Genomic DNA, 16,004 nt, shown 5'->3' on the forward strand with positions numbered 1-16,004 from the left:
TTATGTCATTATTTAATTCTTAGGTACTTTGTATAACTTTTTTAATTGTGTTCATAAAGAAATAAAATATAATCAGTTCAAGGAACTAAAGATCATTTGCACAGGTCTTGTGGTCTATTGGATAAAGCTATGGTCACAAATCAGAGCGGCGACCGACCGATCAGTAGCCTGCTCGGTCGCTGCAGGAATTTAGGCATCGCCCAGCGATTAGGTCGGTGCCCGGGCGGCGACCGCCCAGGCTGCGAGCGTATTTTGGGCGGCGAGTGAAAAGTGAGCAGGCGCCACCCAAATTTTAACTCCGCGCTAAAACTTCAGCGGCGACCGAGCGATGCCCTAAAAACGAGCGGTACCTGGGCGGCCGCCGCTCGGTGGCTGGGTAGCCGCCGGGCAGAATTGGTTAAAAAACTCGCCGCTCGTCCGCCGAGCAGGCTACTTTTGGGTAATGTGACCATAGCATAAGTCACCGGACTCGGCCTCGGGGTACGGGGTTCGAATCCCTGCCACCAGGGGCGTACGCAGGGGGAGGGTTTTGGGGGTTCAAACCCCCCCCCCCTTTGGTATTTTTATGTATGTAAACCCCCCTAAAAAAAAACCCACCCCCCCCCCCCCCCTTTGGTTTTTTTTTTTTTTTTAATTAAAAAAAAAAAAAAAAAAAAAAAATTATATCCACGGCTAACCTAAATAAAATTACCTTACCCCCCCCACCCCATCGAAGAAAAATGTCAAATTTTGAAATTTTGGCCTCCAAAAAAAAAAGTGTCCGCTTACTCCCCCCCCCCCCCCCCCCCCCCCCCCCCCCCACAGAGCGACTTTTCGGCTGGCTGAGTCGTTGCGTTGTGGGGCCGCTTCCCCCCCCCCCCCCCCCCCCCCCCCCCTGAGCGACTTTTCGGCCGGCGCGATTTTCAAATTTTCGGGAGCAATATTTTAAACCCCCCTCCCTTGAAAAAATCCTGCGTACGCCCCTGCCTGCCACACCACTAAATTCCTTTGACAGTGCCGTAATGAACAAAAACGTAGGGGTGGAGGGAGGGGGGGGGGGGAGTCCGCATCAACAACCCGCTATTACATTAATATACGATCAAATGAGCATCCAGGGGCTGCCTTTAATAGAGCCCTTGGTGGGGTCCAGTGGACAGAGCCCCGGAAGCTCAGGTTATTTTAGGCATTTAATTATGGTCAGATAAGCAACCAGGGGCCGCCTTAGGGCCCTGGTGCCCGGAACCTCAGGAAAAATCATGCCATTTCAGCAACATTTGTACACGTGCGAGGGAGCATAATGAACGAAAGGGGTGAAGGTGACGAAAGTGAATACCCCCCTTACAGGTTTTTGAGGTTTTGTTTTATTAATAAATTACATTATTTAGCAAAACTATAGTATAAAAACGAGCAATATACTCTTTTCACACTTCACTTGTACACTTTGAAGGATATTATGCGAGGAAGCGTAGCTACCAAGCGAGAAGATTTTGCATTTTATTTGTCTAAACTTTGCACTCTTAGGCCCTCCAGAGCCTAAAGATTGTTGCAGTATTTAGTCAGTGTTTGTTATACATTTTTTTTTGTATGCACTTTTTCAGATTTTCCGGGGGGGGGGGGCGATCCCCGACAAAAAACACTCGCTGTCCTACATCGCCCACCGGTGTGAGGGCGGGAATGTTTAATCAACCCTGGTTTATAACTGAATTCTTTTTAAACGTGCTGGAAATAATTGTGTAGTTTCAACCCTCGGCCTTTTTAAAAATAAAAAAAGTTCATTAATCAGAAGCTATCGTAATGCACGCCCGTTTATGACTTTAATTTGAAGCAAGTACCATAATTTAATTATCTACACCCATTTCCCAGTAACATTATGATACAAAGTCCACTTAGGCAAGGCATCTTGTTCGTGAGCAGACAATGGTGACTCTGAATTCGCATTGGCATCAGCAAGCATTATTCATTTAATTTAGAATAATAAAAGTCTTTTGTAATAACCTTGACATATATATAGCATCCGAAGAATTTGTTACATCATTCTTCAATTTTTTTTTTCTTCCGGAGACAAGCAATATATCCTTGATCAGGGCACGTGTGCTTTTATATATTTTATATATACCCGATGGTTAACAAATAATACTACCCGAGTTAACAATGAGCTAAAGAAGGTATTTTTCGGGAAAAATAGAATCAGTGGATGTTATAATTGTTTCCTTGGATTTAAAGAATGTCAATCTTGCGGTATCGCTTCGAAGAATCTTAATTAGTCAAGCCGGCTCTCTTGAGAGTATGCTTTCTCTTTTTATTATTTGAAATTGTTTTGTGCAAATATGCAGCTTAATAAATGAACATTTACCATTGATTTCTTCCGGTTTGAAAAGTAATAAAAAGCACCCACTCACCCACCCACGCACACACACGCTCACATGCACAAACCCACATTTAATAATAATGATAATAATGGTGGCTTCTTTAGCGCACATGTCCTTCACGTCGTGACGCTCCTGGCGCTGCCCCGATATTTTTGTTTAAATCATGTCGGAAATAAATCTGCTTTGTACTAGAACTGTTAACGTCGTTGCCTAACATACTAGGCAGGCGCGTACGCGGGATTTTTTACGCAGGTACACAACATTTATAAATCCTGATTCAGGAAAGAATGCAAAGGTGAAAGTAAAAGCGAAAAAAGTGGACACTCTCACATGGCTTCCATGGATGCCGTCTTTGTTCTCTTTTTGCCTTCTTCTTACTCCTTGACCGTTAGGGCATATTTTTTTTTTACAAAACTGTTTAGCCATATATATAGTACATGTGCAAGCACGTATACCCAGGGAAGAGAAGGTAATAGAAAAGGGAAAACAAAAGAATACATAAGGAGAGTGCAGAGAATATGGAGCAAGAAAGACAAAGAAATACATAAGAAATACATAACGGAAGGGCTTTTAGGCACCAAATTACGCATCTATGGACCCGCCTTAGGCCCTTGGTTGAGTCCAGAGGGCAGAGCCCCCGAAAGCTCAAGGACTTTAGGCATTCAATTACGGCCAGATGAGCAAACAGGGGCCCACCTTAGGGCCCTTGGTGGGTTTCAGGGGGTAGAGCCCCCGGGAGCTCATGGAAAAATACTGCCATTTTAGCAATACTTGTAAATCACTGGCATCAAATAAAAAATAACCCATTTTTAAATTGTATTGGGGGGGGGGGGTTACTGCCCCCCCCCCATCAGTACGCCAGTGAAAGAGGCGGAGGTGACGGAAGGGACTACCCCCATAAAGCTGTATGATAAGTCTTATATGTAAACTCCTCACAGGTTTTTGAAGTTTTGTTGTGTTACAAAATTACATTCTTTAGCAAAACTACAGCATAAAAACAAGCAATATACTTTTTTCACGCTTCACTTTTACTTTGCCGATATCTAGTGTGCAGTCCGAAGGGTTGTAAATATTTACTAGGTAAATTTTAGTTTGACTGAGCAGGAAGGGACTTCTTAAAAGAGCAAGCTGAATATTCATTTTTGGAACACTGATCTATTTCTTTAACTTTTAATCTTGTTAACATACAGTGTAATTTGTACTACGTGATACCAACAGAATACATATTTTCTTTAATATTTACTTGTATATTTTTAGGATATTATGCGAAGGAGCGTAGCGACCGAGCGAGAAGATTTTAGCATTTATATCTAAACGCTGTACTCTTGGGCCCACCAGAGCCTTAAAGCGTGTTGCAGTCTTTAGTCAGTATTTGCTATACATTTTGTTGGTGTGCACTTTTTCAAATTATCCATGGGGGACGATCCCCCTCAGAAGACGTGTACCCCGTCCTTCCACCTATCTTGTGTTTTGCTCAAAAAACTATCCACAAAAAAGGACTATGTATGCCCCTTTTGTGAAGCGACCTATCAATATTAATGTTCACATATCAGTCCCTTTTTGGATTGCCCTCCTCCCGTCCCCCCCCCCCCCAAGAAAAAATATTATCACATTGTGCACACGTGTGCACAATATATATTGATGTGTCAACCTTACGAAAGTGGTGTTTTCTTAATGATTATTGACCTCCTTTAAATTTATATTTATATGGAAGACTTAAGAAAACAACTGTTTACAGTCCAACTAAGGGTGTAGAGCATGCCGTGTAGACTAAAATGTACAATGTTGTTCAGTTTCTGAATTCTTTGTTTAAAAAACTTGCTTGCTGTCAATAGTGTATACATTTTTTATACGTTTCAAATGTCTAGTCCGGTTAAAAATAGCACGTAATGATTTCATTATTTTACACGTACTTCACATTGATTTATCTTATCGATAAGCGAAACGATTTGCTTTAGTATCATATAACAAATATAACAGTAACGACAAGTATGGTTTTCCTGAAAATTGCATTATACAATGTATATTCATCGTTATGGAAAATTTTGTATAATATACAACAATGGGCATTAACATTTTCCAGACCATTGATTTAATTACGTTTAATATTGAAACTGTTGCCCTTTGTATATACATGAACTTGAAATAATAAGTAGCCTTGAAAAAGTCGCAATAAATCATGTGTGAGTGAGCTTGAAGTTTAATGGTGTAGGTTTGTTTGAAACTGTATAGCCTTTACTCTGTTTTTAATGAGATATATCTTCAATCAAATCAAATCAAACTGAGTGATGTTATCGTACAACTAAACAATATCAATCTTCTGTTCTCCTAAATAAGCCTAGGAAACTTGAAAATTGCATTACAATGTGAATTCATTGTCAGTGAAAATGTAATACAATACACAACAATGGGAAAATAATTGTTTCCTGACCAATGATTTAAGTAAGAAGAACTTACATTTTATATTGAAACTGTTGCCGTTGTATATACATCAGGCGCGGATCCAGGATTTCTTAGGGGGGGGGGGGGGAGGGCAAAATTTGAAATTATGCGAGCCAAATATTGGTTTGTAATGGTGACCAGCAGTGACGTAATTGGGGGTGGGTGGGTGCAGGGAGGGGCGAGTTTCCCCCTCCCTCCGCGAAACGCGGAAGCTTTGACATTTCAATAAATTATTAGGGAAAGAAGACGATTTGTTGTACGTTCCCAAAAAATAATCCTCGTCTGAATTGAGTTTCCCCCTCCCGCGCTAAGCGGAAGCTTACGATTCATTAAATCATTAGAGAAAGAAGACGATTTGTTGTGTCGTTTTCCCTCTTTTTTCTTTTCTTCTTCCTCTTTCTTCCTTTCTTGTATCTCCTATTTTCCTTTTTTCTTTCCCTTTCCTTCCTTCTCTTTTATTTTTGAGTGGGAGGGGGGGGGGGGGGGGCAACAGCCTGGGAGGCAAGTCCTTTTGCCCCCCCCCCCCTCCGATCTACTTCTTCCCTCTTTTCTTTTTTTTCTTCCTCTTCTTTTTTTTCCTTTCTCTCCTCTTTCCCTTTCCCTTCTTTCCTTCTCTCTCTCTCTTTTTTTTTTTTTTTTTTTTTTTTGCGGGGGGGGGGGGGGGGGGCCAAAGCCCGCTCGCCCCCCTGGATCCGCGCCTGATGGACACATTCTTAATGTCGCTATTATCATTAATATCCTACATAATAATATTATTAAATCTATTTTTTTTTTTTAAATAAAGTTAATACGCTGGATTTATATATACGATCACAAAGCTGAATATATTACATACCGGGTACCCATATAACACCTAGTAGAGGGCGGGGCACTGTACAGGATGTCTTACTGTATACGTCATAAATGCCGTGTGGGGGATCGAACCCGCGACCTTCGCATCTCCGAACAAGGACTTGAACCACTCGTCTACGACACCAGGGCAGCGTTTCATGAAACCGTCATAACCACAATTTCACCGACATCCCATTGAAACGTGTGTTAAACTTAATACACGCATTTCAACGGGATGTCGTTGGACTTGTACTTATGACGGTGTCGTGAGACGCAGCCTAGTACTTTTAGTTTTGTTGGGATTTGTCTGGTAGCCTTTGACATTTCTAAACTCTTAAAGGTAATACAAAGTTTTGGGAAATTCTGAAAATTGGCTGGATAGTGATTCTTTACAATTTTATATATATGGATGTCTCTGTGTATGTTTTAGAAGCACTAGAAAATTTAGCCCCTAAAACACTTCTGCTTTCGAGAAAAATTGAATATAAAAATTTACCGGTGCTCCCGGTAAATTCTAATAAATTTCAAATAGCTCCTACGGCCATACAATGGTAGTTGCGATCATGAAAATCTCAGAATATGTAGTTGTGATATATAATTACCAAACGGGAATAGCCAATCGGTCAGTTTTAGTCAAGAAACATTGTGTTATAGCAAAATTAATACCTTGACCTTGAGAGAGAGCTATGTAACATGAAGAGTTGATTATTTACAATTTCATCACTTTAGACTCGATTTCAACCGCGACAATGATCACTGAATATTATATGATCGCATATGTTTCCAAAATGTTCATTTGAACCAAATTCATGACCCCATACCAGAACTTTGTATTACCTTTAAATGTTCATGTTCTTACTTCAACAGGAAACATCTACCCGCAGTTGTTTAAAAGCAAGTCGATTCTTTGCAACATGGCAGCCTCTGTATGCATCATCAGCTGCACATGCTCTATGTGGAGCATCTGTTCCATTAGCATCAACAGATACATATGCATCACTAAGGTAACTATGGCAACGATGGAAGGATCAAAGCAGGCGAATGGAATTGAAAGATGGTGGAAAGAGTGTATGTTATGGATGTTGCACACGAGATGTAAGTTATTCCATTGCGCTAATAAAGCATTTTATGATGGTAATATTATTATACTGTATTCGCCAGTTATTCAACGGTTTATTTGCTCTGGAAACTGTGCATTGCTGCATTAATTATGACATACGTCAACAAATTATGTCTCGTTTGCAAAGGGCATTAAGCGGATGAAATGAGGAATTTAAATATATGACGTGGGAAGTTATTGAAACATTAACTGTTACCACTTTTTGTTAAACCTGACTTATAAGAAAGCATACGTATACTAAAGTAAGCAACAATGGACCGACGCGACGCGTCCATCGGAGAGGACTTAATTAAAGGCCTTTAAGTCCTCTCCGATGGAGTTGATAATAAGGATAAATGCCTTACCAAAGGACACGAGCGTATTAGTTTGGTATCGAACCCGGGACCTTCCGTTTTCAAGATCACTGCTCTCTCTGAGTCATCGCCCCTCCTCAAGTTCAGATACCATGATTACGGGAAGCGGAAATAATGGCAATATGAGCAATGGAAAAAAGCAAAACACCACAAAACTTATTGATAAGCATAGATAACATTCACTTAGAGCTAGATACCACATTATTTACCTCACCATTTAAGGAACAGGGGTATTGACATTGCTTAAAGGAAAGTAGAAATGAATTTGGAAATATTCAATGAAGGATTTTTCAACTTTTTATTGCTGCAGTAGTATATTTTGAGCGATGATAATCCATTTTCTTTCGTTTACGAGAAAAATTCAATCTAATAACTTAAGTAGGGTATTTTGGGCACTCGAGCCCATTATCCTTCCTCCCGAGGGGCGCAAACCATGCCTGCTTGCTAAAATCACGGAGCAATATTATTGGCAGCTTATTATTTTTGTCAGTCTTTATCGATCACGTGATACTGTAACTCTACTCTGTCATTAGATCTCGAGACAAGTGTTTGATACCCTTTCATATTTACAAGGCGTGTTTGATATCTTACCACTTCTACTTCTTCTCATTATTGGTGCATTAAGAATGGCCCCTGAGATCTGACACTGAATTATTATTAGGGGAATCCAGCGTCCATAACCTCTATCAAGCATCTATTGTATTAAATGTGTGTCTGTGCGTGTGCGCGAGTGTCTGTATGTGAGTGATTGTGTGGGTTAGGGTTTCTGTAAAGGTGAGTGATGGTGTTGTGGATTTTTTTTATGTGTGTGTGCGTGTGCGTGTGTGTATGTGGGTGTATGTGGGTGGATGAGGGGCGGGGTGCGTTCTGCAAGGTCAAATGGATCGATAGTCTGCTTAGACTAAATCTTTAAAACTGTCATGGTGAACTTAATTGGTGGTGACGGGTTAGGGTTGGGTTAATGGGAAGCTTTAAGCAATGCGTGGGTGTGTGGGTGAGTGCGTGTGTATTTGTGTAAATGATTATGTTAGGTCATTACCAGAAAATATTTAAAACCTTTCATAAACAGAAAGATTTTCCATTAATCCATTGTTTGCTACATTATCCAAAGGTTAACATTTCTTGTTAAAAGTGTGATATCATGTTTTACGCTTCACGATAATTTTTGTTGAAACATCTTAAATAAATAAATACAAAAAATCACCCCGCCCCTCTCTCTTTTCTCTCTTTTCCGATCCATCTGCCTCTCACCTCATCGTCTAGTCCAAATATTACGGAACCATCTACACTCGACGGAACACCCTCCTCATGACGGCTAGTCTTTGGATCCTATGCGCTTTCATCGATTTACCCAACTATATCGGGCTCGGCGCACACATTTTTGATGTCAAGAAAATGGGATGCTCATTCGACCGACTGGGGCACTACGGCTACACGTTTTACTTCATCGGGATGGGCGTGGTGATTCCTCTCTGTCTTGTTCTTTTCTGTTACATCCGGGTATTCATATTCGTCAGAGAGAGCGAAAGAAGGGTACAAACATATTAAATATTCGATTCCTCTTGATACATTTCAGACCAATACAAAAGCTTGTAAAATTAATCTGAATCTGAATCTGAATGATGATAAAAGATCTACATCAGTAAACACTCCAAATTTTTCAAGTATAGAAAATAGTTTTAAGAAATATGAAAAGGTATATATATATATATATATATATGTAGTACGAACTTTAACGTTACACTTCACTTGACAAAACTCCCATTAAAAAGCCTTTCAATTAATTGTTTATAGCATTACATGAAATGTCTTAAAATGACTCTTTTATTCGTTGGGGGCATTGTATACAGTCTATATTTCACGAGGATGCTATATAGGGAAAATAAGTTGGAAGATTTCTGTTTAGGAGAAATGGCAAATATAATAATTAATACTGAACATGCACAGGAAAGGTCCGTTGCAATCTTTAGGTACATACCCATGATTTTTGATGAATGGATTTGATCATGGGCATGGCCTATAGCGCGAGGTTTAGAAAATCTGCGTCGATTTGGAATACTAACCAGGCAATATTTAAGTGACACACCAATGAGGGCGCATAATTAGGCTCCTCTTTTTACCCCGCAATTAAAATTCCTTTGAAATGCAATTATCTAGTTTTAAGAGCGAAGAAGGCACATCAAAAAACAAAATTCTAGAAAGGAAAATAATATATCGTTATCAAGCAGGTCAAAAAAAAGAAATGCTGTGTTTCTCTGTTGCTGCGTTGACGCAATAATCTTAGACAAATTATATCATTGCAAAATATTTTTCTTTTCAACCTGAATCGATATGAAAGAACTATTGATATAACGTCCAACAAAAATTCGAATGATCTTGCTTGAAAGCCTTTAGGTTAAAATGAAATAGATCCTTTCATGGTAACGTAAAAGATTTACTCCACTAGAAGCTATTAAACCGAATCGCTATTTATAGGCTTTATAATATACCGGGAATTATATCAGTCTGGTATTTCTTGTAACCTATCATTGTTCTATTATGTATAGGCATTCAGATTGAAGGTTTCCTTTTCAAATGATCTAGCTAATATAGCGTCAATTTGCCTGAATTCTTCATCTTTTTAATATCAAACTACTGGATTTCATGTTTTCCACCGTATTATACCGGAATATACGACGTAGAGGCCAAGTAAACCTTGAATTTTAAACTGGCAATCTCATCCAAGGATCGAATTGTCGACACGGCCTCAAAGAAGCTGATTTCCGTTTCATATCGAAGCCAAAAGGTCAAGGTTGAGAATTGCATCTTTTTATTCAGATATACATTAATTCTTTTCAAAGCCCAGTTCATGTAGGACAATACTCCCAGGGTGATTAGTATCTTTATTTCATGATTCCTTGTATTCATTGCATTAAATCGTAATCGTCATTACGGGGGTACAAACGCGACTGATTTGCTTGGTCATGAAGGTCATATTAGAAGTCTTTAAATAAAGCATATTTTATTGGGAAATGTGATTTATATTTAGCATTTTCTGTCCGGTTGAAAATGTTAAGCAACCTTCAATGATAACAATTTCAAAATGGGCTGATTATTGAAGAGATAAATGACAATAACAAAGTTTTTCAGATGTGTCCTTCGTTCAATTTTTTTTCATCTTCTAGTAGTTGCCCAATCTATCTCACTCTATCTCCCATTTCGATTAACACCCCAACCACTTCATGATCAGAAAACTGTCTTTCTTGATGTCTATCTACCATCGTGGTCAGGGTCAGCTGGAAGAACAGGAGAACACATGTAAGGGACAGGAACATATTTAGGGTACAAGAAGCAGTAAGAATGGTGGCACAAGTCAAGAAAAGAAAGATCACAAAGTATGGTCACTGGAAAAGAAGAGAGAAAAGTGTTGAACTAGCAACCAAGGCGAACTTGGAGGGAAGTGCCGAGTTGATAGACGTCCTGTGGGATGGATAGACAATACGTTATCAACAAAATGATTGGGAAGGTACAATGAGGTAATGCGTTAGAGAGAAGTCGACGGCCCGGAGAGAATAGGGACTTTTAGATTTGCGCGTCGACAGCTTTGACTGCAACGTGTGACGTCATTTTAAGGCACTGCGCATGCGTCACGTCGTCTCGGTCGGCGATCGAGAATGCGTCAAACTTGATTTTCCTAAATCTAGTACAACATACATAGCGCCTTTACATGCTCAAGGTACTAGTATGCCGCGTGCGCATAAAATATACAGTTCCTCGGGTAGACAAAGGAACATCCCTTCCCTGCTATTATGTAAAAATGTGTAGAACAGGTGTCACATGCATATTCACCTGTTCTACACATTTTTACATAATAGCAGTGAAGGGATGTTCTTTTATTGAGGGTAGAATGAGGAACTGTATATCTTGTCCTCTTTCTTTGTCCGTGATGTTCATAGTGTTACTTCCTGCATGCATGTATATCGTCGAGTGCAATCTAAAAGATTTCTAATTGTAGTCAACATGGGCAGTTCAGTACGTTGACACGCATGATCAGTCGGCGTTCGTCGTGTTCTCGTCCACTCAATCTAAAAGTCCCTACTAACATAGACAGATACCCTCATGGTAGAACTGTGGTAAATTGGTGAAGACTCTTACTTGTGGTGTTTTGCCCACATTAATGTTACTCTCGTTTCAGGTGTATAAACGAGGTACCCGACATTGCTAGGTAATGATAATTTCAATTATCTAAAGGGAAAGGGTAGTATCAATACTAATTAAGAATCCGGCCGGTTTTTATTTTATTTCGCAATCGCGATCTCTCCCATCCTCTATTTGTGGTAAGCCGTAGACGGCGATCTACGAATCCATACGATCGGCCTAAAAGGGCATACAAATTTGGGGATCATGCAATATTCGGCATGCAGAAAGTAGGGAGAGGTAGCGTTGGTGGAGATTCTCAGACGTGCATACAAAATTTGAATTATCAACATCATCATCATTATCTCATAATTAGATTCATAGCTGGCAAACACAGGGCGACCAGGCTGCTCGAAGCCAGATGCCCCGGGTGTCGAAGGCCGACCGTCGTCTCATGATCACCGTCTTCATCATCTTCATCGTTTTCTTGACCTGCTGGACGCCGTACGTCATCATCGTCCTCACCGACGTCAACAACGTGTATCCGAAAGAGCTCTACGTCGGGGCCGTCATCATGGCTCACCTGAACTCTAGTCTTAACAGCATTCTCTACGGGATTACAAACCGAAGGGTAAAAGTGTTTTTCTCTCAAACGGTAGTGAAAGTAGTGGTTGGTGCTGGTGGAGTTGGAGGTGGTGGTGGTGTTGGTGGTGGTGGTGGTGGTGGTGGTGGTGCCGATGCTGGCGATGGTGGTAGTGGTCCCGATGTCGGTGCTGATGACACGGATAATGATGGTGGTCATGGTGGTGGTGCTGCCATGATGATGGTGCCGAAGATGGTGGTTGTGATGACGATGGTGACGATGGTGGTAGTGGTGACGATGGTGGTGGTTGTAATTGTGATGTTGGCGAAGGTAGTGTTGGGATGCTCACTGTGCTGGTGGTGCTGATGTTAGTGGTAGGGGTTCTGATGGTGACGGAGCCGAAGTTGATTTTGGTAATGATGGTGGTGATGGGGACAGCGGTTGAGATGGGGGTTGTGATGATGATGGTGTTGGTGATGGGTGCTGCTGGTGGCGTTAGAGGTGCCCAATGCTGCCGATGGTGCATCTTTCCGCTGTTGCTGTCTTTGGTTTGGGTGACGACTATTATGTCTCTGCACATGTGTCTAATGAGTACTTTATATTTTACACTTTTTCCATCGCAGTTCCGAGAAGGATACAAACGCTTACTCCTCATCCGTCGCTGCGGCTGTGGCATCTCTGTAAACAATACCAACAACTCCACAACGGAGTCGGCGGATCCTGACGTCGGCAAATCAAGGGCATGCGAAGAGAGTCAGATTACCTAGCTTCATTTCGCCATGACACCGACGAACAAGGAAACCATGGGCGTCAATCCTTACGTAATACCTATTGTTCAGGGGGTGAATGAATAGATCACCCCCCCCCCCTGAACAATAGGTATCAATGACAGATTTACGCCCATGAATGAAACCCAGGGTCTAATCTGTCTTTGAGCAAGACATTATTATCTATATTTCTCTGAATGTGGAATGTAATGTGCAGAATAGTTTTTAAATTGAGGGACAGGGATAATAACAATCGGTATCACTGTAAGTGCAATGCGGGTCAGCTAATGTATACTGGGTGGAGCGTTCTATATATATATATATATATATATATAAAAAAATAAAAAAAGAATTTATTTTCGGAAAATCAACTCTAGTTTTTTTTTTAATAACCTTTTGTATATCCAATATAAATCATGTTCTGGTTACCTAATACATGTACGTACCCAGAACACCAGTCATTGTCATGTTTGTACCAGGTGTCTTCTTTTCGCGTCCTTTTCCCAGTCGTTATTTTCCACTTCTCCCTTTCATTTCCCTCTTTTCTCGTTTTATTTAAAACACTTGATGGGTGCCTCATGTAGCTATGCCGCTGGATGGAGTCATTCACAACGCAACGACTATATAAAGTTTGTTAATTGTAGGTTTTGTAAATACCCATCAGGTCCCGGGATTCAATACAAAATACTTGTTCTCACCTTCAAATGCGTCCATGGTCTGGCTCCTCCCTATACCTGTCTGAACTCATAACCATCAGGCAACCATCCCGGTACTCCCTTTGCTCCGCTCAAGGCATCACGCTAAACCATCCATCTTCCAAGATGCTACCCACACTTGGTGACAGAGCATTCACAAACCGTGAAATAACAAACCCAGATGTCTTCACAACCAACAATCTCTCAATACCTTAAACAAAATATATCTCAAAACTTACCTCTTCTGTTAATATAATTGTAAAGCGCATTTCTAAGATTTGTATGGAAAATTAATGCGCTATATAGATACGTTATTATTATTATTATATGTATACAATTATATACCAAGCCTTAATGTACATAGTGTAAATTAAAATGTTAAAGAGAAGGTTCATTGATTAAAAAAACTAACTTTAATGTCATCATTGCAAAGGTGACACTTTGATTGGCCAAGGTTATCAAAAGCCAGTGCTTGGAAACATTCGAAGTAATGATTATTAACAATTACAAAATGCTTAGATACAGCCCCGACATAGCACCTGAAAAGCTCCCCGGTCGCTGCTGAGATATGACGTCACATGTTGAACATGATTTGCACAAGCAGACGATGTCCCATGACATCTCACACAATTTCAGTGCCTGTTTTGTTATCTTTTCTTCAGTTATTTCTCTTACTTCAATACCTTCAGGCAAAATGTTTAATCTATTGCCTCACTCTTAACCCCGTGCATGGTATTATTTTGATGAAAAAATGCAAGGATTAAAAAAAAAAGGAATCCGTCGCTTGTAAACAAAATAAGACGCCATTGTATTTTCAGCTGCATACACCGCGGCAGGTTCGGCGTTTCAAGAGGGAACAATAATGACGTCCAGCTATCATTCCGGAGGTTTTTTAATTTGAAAGTGTGGTTTCTTTGATCGTTCATTAACCCATATCCTGTGTATTTACAAACAAAAGAATTTAGTTATCAGAATGGGGGTCATATCCCTTTTTGAATGGTGTAAAATTCCATCACATTTATATACACTAAACTCATTATAATTTGAGAAATATAAGCATTGCAATTATGTTCATTCTTTATGGGATGTCGTCTGCTTGGGCAGGGTTGGTTCATATTGTGACGGCATGAAAACTTTTTTTTCCGGCGAATCTCTCGCATATCCCAGATGCTATGGAGGTTGTTTTATTTGTATTTTTATAAACCACCCGATATGTAGTTGACCTAAAACTTGCTTAATAGTCATCTAATAGCTTACCAGTTTCTAGTAATACGCTATTTGCCGTATTTGTGATTTTCTATGAACCCGCACTTTAACGTTGAGTTCATGTATAGACCGCGTGCACAAGCAGTTTTGAACTTTTTATGTATAAAAACAGTTTATTGTTAAGCATTTTTCTCGTAATAAGACAACTTGTAGGCCCGTTTATATAGCGCCCCGTGCAGAGCATAAGGGATGCTGTTCTTATTAGTCTATGAACAAAATTAAGAATTTGTTTTTTTAGATGTTTTTCAAAACGTGTGGAGATTTTTTCAGAAGTAGGCCTAAAGTGTTGTTTTGTTTCTCTTTTGATGCTTTTTAATAGGGAAGTATTTCAAAGCCGATTATAAAGGATGATTAAGTTCTGTTTTCATGCAACTTATTCTAAAATATCATTGTACAGATAATATGTTAACGAATATTGTGCCTTGCATGTTGGGAAAAGAAAAAACTCATGTCAAATGACTAAAGCTTATCATTTATAGAAATGAAGAAATAAAATAACATGATAACAGACGTTTAATCAATTACGATTTTGTTTTACCTAGTTTTAATATTGACATGGGTAAAATTATCACAGTTTGTTTATCTTATAATTTACCGTCCATTAAATTATTTAAATCAATTTACCATTCCAATTTTTTTTTTGATAATTCGTATTGTTCAGATTTCTTTTTCTGCAGAACATTATAACTGAGGTCATATACGACCATTATAATCTTGATCATATTTTAAGGAAATTGTCTGTGAAAATGTAAAATAGAGATTATGATGTATTTATATATGTATATATTTGCATTTTTGTGTCGGCCTACTCATTCCTAATTTATTTGAACTATCGGTATATTAACGATAATATAACACCAAGATTTATCAGACACATTGATTGTTTTGTTGTAATATTATGGAATGTTAAACTGTCGTGTTGATTATTTTTAATGAATTTGCATGGTCAATTACCTTGTCTTACATCATTATTAAAAGCCTTAATCTTGTTAATAATTTGGCCGAGTGTAATGTCTTTTTATTTTGTATCGTTTTAAATGAAATCATGCACTTTCCCCGCCAGGAACTGCGCTGGGCTATATTAAGAAAATGCCGTAATCTGTCGATACAGCCTATATTCTCAGAATAGATTAGGAAAACATTTTGTCTTTTGTTTTCATAATCTAGTTTTCTTATTGTTTGTTTTGGATTGATTTTATTTTTCCTCACCAATCGTTTATTGGTCATCGGAAAGGAACGTCCAATTTATAGGGGTGTGTTCAGGGTAAGGGTTATGTGGTGGACGTCTCATCTACTTTCGTCGTGGGGGGGGGGGTGTAATCCTACTGAAGCGGTTGCTCCTTGTTTATTTAATTGTTCATTTTGTTAGTAGTCGAAGAGTATATGTATAAAACAACTGCAATATATAACTTGATCCAATTATTATTGTTTTCTTATTTTTATTCATTTTATGTTTTTAAAATTATTTGTTGTTGTTGCTTGT

General features: G+C 39.3%; 1 protein-coding gene across 1 annotated transcript in view; it reads left to right on the top strand.

Moving 5' to 3' along the window:
• The window catches only part of LOC105439685 (melatonin receptor type 1B-B-like), a 13,573-nt gene extending 710 nt beyond the window's left edge, over nt 1-12,863 (top strand). The window contains exons 2-5 of the mRNA XM_030989618.1: nt 6,489-6,625; nt 8,358-8,627; nt 11,587-11,841; nt 12,417-12,863. Coding sequence (XP_030845478.1) covers nt 6,489-6,625; nt 8,358-8,627; nt 11,587-11,841; nt 12,417-12,560 — 806 coding nt within the window. The 3' untranslated portion in view covers nt 12,561-12,863. The remainder of the gene's footprint in view (nt 1-6,488; nt 6,626-8,357; nt 8,628-11,586; nt 11,842-12,416) is intronic.
• The last annotated feature ends 3,141 nt before the right edge of the window (nt 12,864-16,004 follow it).

Source organism: Strongylocentrotus purpuratus, unplaced genomic scaffold (genome assembly GCF_000002235.5).
Source record: "Strongylocentrotus purpuratus isolate Spur 01 unplaced genomic scaffold, Spur_5.0 spur5_scaffold_18, whole genome shotgun sequence".
NCBI lineage: Eukaryota > Metazoa > Echinodermata > Echinoidea > Camarodonta > Strongylocentrotidae > Strongylocentrotus > Strongylocentrotus purpuratus.